The sequence below is a fragment of the Lynx rufus genome, unplaced genomic scaffold (genome assembly GCF_022079265.1).
Source record: "Lynx rufus isolate CCGP_SWC_20201006 ecotype Redwood Valley unplaced genomic scaffold, mLynRuf1.p SCAF_18, whole genome shotgun sequence".
Lineage (NCBI taxonomy): Eukaryota > Metazoa > Chordata > Mammalia > Carnivora > Felidae > Lynx > Lynx rufus.
Window position 1 is genome coordinate 37,056,364 of NW_025814832.1, and position 9,505 is coordinate 37,065,868.

Here is a 9,505-nt window from a genome sequence, read left to right on the forward strand (position 1 = left end):
AGCCCCACTAGGTGGCCCTCTTCGGGGCTCTCATCACATCTTGGGCTTTCCCTGGCATGGCACTGACTACATTGTAGCATAGTTGCGTGTTTGCTTGGCACAGAGCTTCTCAGAAGTCCGCAGATACACAGCTCACCTGGGTCTTGTCGCAGTGTCGATACTGGTTTAGAAAACTGGAGGGGCGCCTGGGTGGCCCAGTCGGTTAAGCGTCCGACGTCGGCTCAGGTCATGATCCCGCGGTCCGTGGGTTCAAGCCCAGGACTGAGATCCCTGCTCGGGATTCTCTCTCTCTCTCTCCTTCTCGCTCTCTGCCCCTCCCCACTCACTCCCTCTCTCAAAAAATAGATAAACTTGGGGCGCCTGGGTGGCTCAGTCGGTTAAGCGTCCGACGTCGGCTCAGGTCATGATGCCGCGGTCCGTGGGTTCGAGCCCCGCGTCGGGCTCCGTGCTGACCGCTCGGAGCCTGGAGCCTGTTTCGGATTCTGTGTCTCCCTCTTTCTCTGACCCTCCCCTGTTCATGCTCTTTCTCTGTCTCAAAAATAAATAAATGTTAAAAAAAAAATTAAAAAAAAAAAAAAAAAAGAAAATTGGAGGGCCCTGGGATTCTGCGTTTCTGACAAGCTCCGTCCGGGGTGATGCTGATGCTACTTGTCCGTGGGTCACACTTTGAGTAGGAAAGATCAGTCGTTCTCAACTTGGGCTTTACGTTAGAATCGTGCAGACTGTTTATAAGATACCACGGCCCCCACATGAGCCCAGTTGCACCAGAATCTCTCAGGCTGGCAACCCAGGCCTTAGGGAGTTTTAGATGCTCCCTGCATGTTTCTAGATTAACCCAGAGTTCAGTTCTGAGCCGGCCCGTGGGCTCCATCAGAGTCGGCAGAGTCGGCATCTGTGTTTCCCCGCTCTGAGCCCACGGCCTTGGCCTCGGCAGGAATCGGTAGCTGTGCTCGTGGCTCACTTTGTGTAGATGCTTGGTCTCTGGCTGGTTCAGACCTGGCTCCTGCCAATACCACGTGCTGGGCCGCCAAGGTCAGATGGTTTCTGATGAGGTGGGTTTAGGAGGCCCATTGGGTTTGGACTGTGGTGTGGCTTCTTGTGACTTGTGTTGACCCAGAACTGCAGCTGATTAGAGCCCATGAGGAAGATACCCTCCCAAGACGCCTTCCCTGCCCCTCTGCCTTATTTATGTATTTATTTATTTCTTTAGTAATAAATGTTTATTTATTTTTGAGGGGGGGAGGGGCAGAGAGAGAGAGAGGGAGACACAGAATCCGAAGCAGGCTCCAGGCTCTGGGCTGTCGGCACAGAGCCCGATGCGGGGCTCGAACTCGTGAGCCGTGAGATCATGACCTGAGCCGACGTCGGATGCCCACCTGACTGAGCCACCCAGGCGCCTCTGTGCCTTTTCGTATAGGGTTGACTTTAGTTCCCTCCCGAAGACCCCTCGTCCTGGCCTGCTCAGAGCCATGTGGCTACCACCGGCCCACCCTCTCTCTGCCTCCAGAGCGCACCTCCTGCTGGCGGGACCTTGGCCACAGGCCGCCCAGTGACCTCTGGTGAAGATGAGTGGCTGCGGGAGGAAGGCCCTGACCCTGCTGAGCAGCGTCTTTGCTGTCTGTGGCCTGGGTCTCCTGGGCATTGCGGTCAGCACTGACTACTGGCTGTACCTGGAGGAGGGCGTGGTCCTGCCCCAGAACCAGAGCATGGAGATCAAGATGTCCCTGCACTCCGGCCTGTGGCGTGTCTGCTTCCTCGCAGGTAAGGGCACCCCAGGTTGGGACAGCCTGGCCCCAGAGAGAGGGGCGGCTTGTGCCCCCTTGGAAAACCTGCCCGAGGGGCTTCCCGCGAGGAGGAGATGCCCCTGCTGGACGGGGGGCGGTTCACCAGGGACGGTCCTCGTCAACTCTGGGTGGCGCTCCCTGCAGTGACCAGGGCCCGTTCCAAACTCAAGCCCTGAGTCACGATGTCATCCCCCGGGACCTGCGTGTCCTCACCTGAAAGATGACTGTAACCACGCCTTCCCCGAACTGCACCTCGCAGGCTGGACGAGGTGGCCTCACGCGGGTCTGGAACTGTTCAGGGACTTCTCCATCTCAGGGCCTCCCCACAACACTCCAAGGCAGGACTTACTTTTCCAACCTTACGTGAAGATCCGGGGAGGCGAAGTGAGTCTCCGTGACTCAGCGTCACATATATCCGCTAGTTTACAGAATGGGAACTACTTAGCGGTTTTCCTCTTCCAACCCCATGAAGTGGGAAAGAGAAAACACAGATGCGGGTCCTTCCAAATCTGCAAGATGGTGTAGGCTCGGATCCCGCCTATCTGGGCCTCCCTCCAGTTTGCTGGGACTTCTCTGGAACCCTTGAGTTGCCGTTCCCAGCACTTGGCCTTTATCCCTTTATCATGGCCCAGAGCCACCTGCACAGAAGGAGCATCTCCATACTCCGTGACTGGCCACGAGCCTGAGCTGGCTGGAACTGCCACAGTGTGATCACTGAGCATTTCTTGAAGGGCCCTGTCACCTACGTGCACACTGGGCAGAGGGAGCATGTGGTCCCTTTATAATAAACAGGGTTTTGGAGGATGGGGGTGGTGATTGGTGCCCACCGGTATTCAGCAGGGAGAGCACCCCGAAGCCTGGCCTCCTGGTGACTTGTGTCTGCTTTGGGAATGGCACCTGACATTGACCTCACCTCCCACTGCCCTAGACTATGTGGCATCGATCACATGGTCACATGTAAACGTGAAGCAGCGTTTGAAGTCCCTAGTATTTGGCTTCCAAAATGATTGACAAGGCTTTCCGGGCTCTGTTCCATGACACCCACCCTGGGGAGTCTAAGCCAGCCATGCACCATCGTCGGCCGAGCCTGCCCCAGAGCAACGAGACGGCCGCCAGATGTGTTATTCAACCTCCGGTTTGCAGGGCGGTCTGCCTCCCATGTGACTCTTGATGCGTGGGTCCGTCTTCACAGTGGCGCTTCTGTAGGAAGCATGTGATGTCGGGATGTGATGTCTGCAGGAAAGATGTGGGTCACCAGCCAGGGACGGGACGCCCTGGGGTTAGATCCAGCCCGGGTGCAAATACACTGTGGGTCAAAGCCCCCAGAAGCAGCTGGGAACCCCATTTGAATGTACTAACTTCCCGTCCACGTTTCAAGAATCACCTGGAAACGTCAATGATTCTTGTCTTCACAGGTGAGGAGCGGGGCCGCTGCTTCACCATAGAGTATGTGATGCCCATGAACACCCAGCTGACATCAGAGTCCACCGTCAATGTTTTAAGTAGGTGCCTCAGACTTTCTGACCTGGGTCACTGGCTTCCCAGAGCAGAGCAGGGCGAAGGGAACAGTCGGGGCGACCAGGCTGTTTTGCAAGAGCTAACGCCCTTTGACTCAGCCGGTGGTGCTGGCCTGAGCTCACCAGAGCTCACTCTGCCAATTATTCTTCCAGTGGCGATGACGGTCTTGTGACCCAGGCAAGGGAGAGGGCGTTCTGCCTCGTGTCTTAGCCCGTGCGGGCTGCTGGAGCAAAATGCCACAGACCAGGTAGTTTATCAACAACAGAAATTTCTTTCAGTCCTAGAGTCCGGAAGTCCAAGATCAAGGTGCCGGCACGGTCACGTCCTGGTGAGGGCCCCCTCCCTGCTACAGCCGGCGCCTTCTTGCTGTGTTCTCACGCAGATAAAGGGGAGAGGGAGCTCTGTGGGGTCTCTTTTATAAGGGCATTGATCCCAGTCATGAGGGTCCCACCCTAAGCATTCAAGCTATAGCACTCGGGGAGCTAATGCAAATTCTCTGGCCCCCAAGGTTGACTTCATGGCCTTTGCCTCACCCGGGCTGATTCTGAACCACCCGCCTCCACCAGTATGAACTTGCGATACAATTCTGATACTAATCACTCCAAGTTAGCACAAAGTCACAGTCTAAGTTCTCAGCCCCCAACCGGACTGCCCTCACTTCACACACCAGCTGGAAGTTTGGAAGTCCCCAAGGCCACCAACACTTCTGACAAGCTGGCTACAAGTCAGGGGTTCCTGTGACCCCCTCAGGTTCAAAAAATTGCTAGAACCACTTGTAGAATTCAGGAAAGTGCAATACTTATCACAGTTTTATTATAAAGGATACAGATCAAGATCAACCAAATAAAGAGGCACGTAGGGTGAGATCTGGGAGGGTACTGAATGCCGAGTCTCCATGTCTTCTCCCCACGGGATCAGGACGCATCACCATCCTGGCACATGGATGTGTCCACTAACCTGGAAACACAACCAGGCTTTGGGGCCCAGTTTTTACTGGGCTGCATTACAGAGGCAGGTTGAGTGAGCTATCAACCACATGACTGAACACAATCTCCCCGTCCTCTTCCCAGAGTCGGGCCTGTATCACATGGCTCAAAACCCCTAAACTTCTAATCCCATGGTTGGTCTTTCCAGCCCCCATCCTGAGTCAGGGAGCCCACTATGAATATCAAAGACACTCTTATCACTTGGGAAATTCCAAGGATATAGACGTCATCTCTCAGGAACCAAGGACAAAGATCAGATACATTTAACATGCAGACCATTCCCAAAATTGAAGAAAACCAAGGCCAGGAACTGTCTCCTGCACCACTCAGAGATAGATGCTTTTGCCCGTGGAGAATACCCCCAGGAGAGGAAGGGAGAAGGGTGACCAGGCCCTTCCACAGCTGCCATATTGGATGCCTAGTAGTTTGTGCTGGGAGAAAAGACAGAAACATGTTGGCCCTTGAAATCGGACCTCCCAGCCCTGCCTCAGGGATAGAAGCCCTGCCAGCACTGGGAGGTCCCCAGGCCCCCCAAGGAGGGTATGGAGCCCAGAGAACTGGGCAAGCCAGAAGACTTCAGGGACCGGTTGGCAAACACTTCCAGGAACACTTGAACTGGGTGGGTGAGCAGGAAGTAAGGCCGTGGGAAGCTGACAGTATCCTCTTGTCCCCTCGATTAGAAATGATTCGTTCGGCCACACCATTCCCTCTGGTCAGCCTCTTCTTCATGTTCATTGGGTTTATCCTGAGCAACATCGGACACATCCGTCCCCATAGGACTATACTGGCCTTTGTCTCCGGCATCTTTTTTATTCTCTCAGGTAAGACGTGCTGTTTTCTTTCGTGCACTCTGGACTCTTGATCAATGGCTCTGCTCTGGGAAGTACTGATCACAGCTGTGGGTCAACCCCTGGCCCTGGAGCCACTGAGTTAGTGCCCCAGGAAGAACTGAGTCACAGTGAGGGACACCGCTGATGACCTCACGTCCATCCATGACCCTGCGAGAGGAGAGACCTAACAGGCTCACCTGGGGCAGAGTGGGGATTACAAGCCTGGGCTGTCTCCTCACGCCTCACTGTTACCACCTCTTGTTTCTTAGTTCCACGAGCATACTTATTTTTGAAGGGGGTATTTCTTCCTGATTTTGCAAGAAAATGCAACCTGCCTTTGGAATACTGGCCCCTTCACTCCCAGCCCTGAGCTGTCCTACAGGAGACTCCTACTGTCCCCTTCACTTTCCAGTCACACCCCATGCCCAGGTCCCTTAAATATGGATCTATCTTTTTGGATTGACACCGGGTTGTCTGTCTTTCTTTCTTTCTTTCTTTCTTTCTTTTTTTCTTTTCTTTCTTTCTTTCTTTCTTTCTTTCTTTCTTTCTTTCTTTTTTCCTTTTCTTTTCTTTCTTTTCTTTTCTTTCTTTCTTTCTTTCTTTCTTTCTTTCTTTCTTTCTTTCTTTCTTTCTTTCCTTCATTCATGATATCTACCAGACTTTATTCTGGTGTTGGCATCATTGCCTCCAAAAAGGTCAGCATTGTGGGAGATATAAACAAGTAGACAGTGAACTTGAACACAGCAGAAAAAGGACTATGATAGCAGTCAGCCAGCACTGCTATGGGGCCGAGAGCAGTGGCTGAAACTCAGACCAAGGGTTGATCAGGGAAGACGACCAGGAGAAGGTGAGCTGAAGGATAAGTAGGAATTAGGTAAAAGAGTGAGGTTGGGGGTGGGGATGGAAAGGGAGCCTGGAGGAAAGAGAGAGGATGGAGCGGGGGGGTGGGGGGGTAAGGTGCAATGTGGTGGGAGGAGAGATGGGATGTGAGGTCGCCTTACAGATTTTGGACGTTGTGAGAAACTTCAGAAGGATGTTGAGCTGAGGGATGATATGATCATATTTGGGGATTTGGGAATGACCACCTGGGGAATGAAGGGAGAGGGGGATGCAAGACAGGGGCAGGGAGAGCAGGTGAGAGGTTATTTCGGTGGCACAGGAGAGAGGTGACGGTGGCCCAAACTAAGGAGAGGAGAGAAGAGGGAGTGAAAGCATTCAGGTGACATTTGGAAGGTAAACTCAACAAGACAAGGACTAGGTTTTCAAGGGAAGAGTCAACGGTGATGCCAAGTTCTTGCTTGGGCAGTGGGTGGATGACGTGCCACATCGTTGATCTAGGGACCATGGGAGAAGAAGCAGATTTGGGCCCAGCTCGTGAATTTAGTGTGGGAAATGCTGAGTTTGAGGTGTCCGTGTAACATCTGGGAGGAGGCATCCCAAAGGCTAGAGGGTCCGTCCATCCTTTTCTCCTTCCTTCCCTCCTTCCTTCATTCCCTCCTTTCTTTTCTCCTTCCTTCCCTCCCTCTTTGCTTCCTTTCTTTTCTCCTTCCTTCCTTCCCTCCCTCCCTCCTTCCTTTTCTCCTTCCTTCCTTCCCTCCTTCCTTTCTTTTCTCCTTCCTTCCCTCCCTCCTTCCTTTCTTTTCTCCTTCCTTCCCTCCCTCCTTCCTTCCGTTTCTCCTTCCTTCCTTCTTTCCTTGCTTCCCTCCTTCCTTCCTTCCCTCCTTCCTTCCTTCCTTTTCTCCTTTCTTCCTCCCTCCTTTCCTTCCCTCCCTCCCCTCCTTTCTTCTCTTCCCTTCCCCTCCCTCCCTTCCTTCCTTCCTCTCCCTTTTTTTTCTCCCTCCATCCTTTCTTCCATTCATCTGTCCATCTTTTTTTCAACTGACCCATCCATCTTCCATCCATTCTTCCATCTATTAATCCATTCATCCACCTTTCCATCCATCAATCCAACACGTATTTATTGAGCACCTGCAGTGTCCTAGGCCTGCCCTCTGCATGGTGATATTTCTACCTAGTCTAAGAGGTACAGACTCAGGGGTTAAACTTTTCCTTTACCTTTCTATGAACTTCAAATAGTCAAGGCTATACAGTAGCTTCAAGGCACCTGAAGTTTTTCAGAAGCAGGCAACGGGATCAGAAATCTCAGAGTGAACTGGGCCACCTGAAGTTGTTTTCATGCTAACAGTAACGAGGATTCCCTTGGCCAGCAATGATTCCAATGTGAGTTAAGCACCAAGGAAGGCTTGAATCACACCTATTTTCCTTTAATGTTCCCCTACAAGATGCCCTAGTTTAATCATGTGAGTGGAATTAAGCCCGAACAGCTCAAAACAGAGTAATTAATTATGTCTTGATTCAGTTACAGTAACTAATTGAATGCCTGAGGCAGTCACTTGCACCAGGGCACAGGAGTTGGGGCCCCACTGGCCTCTTGATTTAACGCTTGCCAGAATCTGGACAAACTCTGGCTTAACCTCTCCTGCCTTACAATCTCAATATGCCGCACCCACGGTCAGCTGGGCTGTGAAGACCACGGGCCACTTGGTCTCCACAAGGAGGTCACCACCCCCTGCTGGAGATGGGGATTGGACGCCCTGGCCGCCTCTACCAAGGGAGCCCATCTCATTCCTCAGTTTAGCAAAAGCCACGTGCTAGTTCAGTGGTCTGCACCCTTACTTCACATTATCTTTAAGAGAGCACAGTGCCAGGGGCCCAGCCCAGGCCAAGTGACTCAGAATGTTCAGGGATGGGGCTCAGGCAAGTACGTCTGACAGGTCATCGTAGTGGGCAGGTGGGTTGAGACCCACGGGGCTTCCCTGGCCCAGAAGGTGGCTGGATGGGGAGCTTTCTTAGCAACTATCTACTTTCTAGAAGGTAATGGTCTAAACAAGGTCCTTAGGAGGAGAGCTCCTACTCTCGTTCTAGTCCAGAAGGAGACCATTGTTACCACAAGGCCCACAGCCTCCTTCCTGAACCCCAAGGGGAGGTGGGTGCCCCATCAGCAAACTCCCCGGGCTTCTTCCCTGAGCACCCCCTTGCCCTTGCCCCAGGCCTCTCTCTGGTGGTGGGCCTGGTGCTCTACATCTCCAGCATCAACGATGAGATGCTCAACAGGACCAGGGACACGGAGACCTATTTCAACTACAAGTATGGGTGGTCGTTTGCCTTCGCTGCCATCTCCTTCCTGTTGACAGAGGTAACCTTCCCCCAGCAGGCTGGGTGGGGGCGGGGCAGGAAGACACTTAACTGGGGGGTGGGGGGTGGGGAGATGCACTCGCTGCGGCTGGGGTGGGGGGGACGCACTCGCTGCCCTTCCTCCTCCCCGGAATGTATCACCCTCTTCACCCCCGCCCGCTCCTCCAGGACATCCCTGCTCTGTGCCCGCATGCACGTCCCTCCCGGCTCCAGCTGCTCTGGTGGCTGTGTCCTGTGCAGGCCCAGCTGGGGAGCAAGGCCAGGCCCCCCGGCAGTGAGCCCTCCTCTGCTCTCTCCTCACTGTAGAGCGCTGGGGTGATGTCCGTGTACCTGTTCATGAAGAGGTACACCGCCGAGGACATGTACAGGCCTCACCCCGGCTTCTACCGTCCCCGTCTGAGCAACTGCTCCGATTACTCAGGCCAGTTCCTGCACCCGGACGCCTGGGTCCGGGGCCGCAGCCCGTCTGACATCTCCAGTGACGCCTCCCTGCAGATGAACAGCAACTACCCAGCCTTGCTCAAGTGCCCCGACTATGACCAGATGTCATCCTCCCCCTGCTGAGCCTCACCACCTTCCTCCCTGGACTGTGGACAACCAGACGGCCCTTCCCATGCTCCCCTGATGGTCTGTGAGCCCCAGGCCCTTGGTTGACAGGCCCAGGCTGTCCCCACCACGCTTCGCTCTTGTCCCTTGTCCCTTGACCCGTGTCGTCTCCCAGCTTCCCCAAGAGCGGCTCTGGCTGCCCCCAGCGTGGGGTCAGGAGTCTGGAGCCAGCGGACAAGCTGATCGGCTGAGGGTGTGGGCGTGGCCCCGCCTCTCGGGTGCCAGTCACTCCTGCGGTTCTCCCCTTCCTTGGGAGACGTGGCTGTTCCAGCTGTGTTATCTGTCCCCACACACCTTCCTCCATGGCCCTCAGGCCAGCTCTGAGATGCCGAGTTCCTTACACAGACCCAGCCGGACCTGCGTGCCTGCCAACTAGCCTGGCCCCCGTGTTCGTGTTCTGGAACATCAGGGCGAAAGGTGAATCTCATACGGAGGTCTGGCTGGTTCAGAATTGCCAAGCAGTGTTCCTCGTGAAATCCCTTATCCGTTTTCGTTACCCACATCGGTCCGCGCGACACGCCGTCCTGTCCTCCCCGCCCCCCCTCCACCCCATAGGCTGTGAATCTTCTGTCCTCTCTTCCCACCA

General features: G+C 54.3%; 1 protein-coding gene across 1 annotated transcript; it reads left to right on the forward strand.

The window, feature by feature from the left end:
• The first annotated feature begins 1,565 nt into the window (after positions 1–1,565).
• On the forward strand, positions 1,566–8,877 carry CACNG5 (calcium voltage-gated channel auxiliary subunit gamma 5). The gene is made up of 5 exons (XM_047080392.1): positions 1,566–1,761; positions 3,200–3,286; positions 4,969–5,109; positions 8,169–8,314; positions 8,620–8,877. Exons 1-5 carry the CDS (start codon positions 1,566–1,568, stop codon positions 8,875–8,877), a joined length of 828 nt encoding a protein of 275 aa, XP_046936348.1.
• The last annotated feature ends 628 nt before the right edge of the window (positions 8,878–9,505 follow it).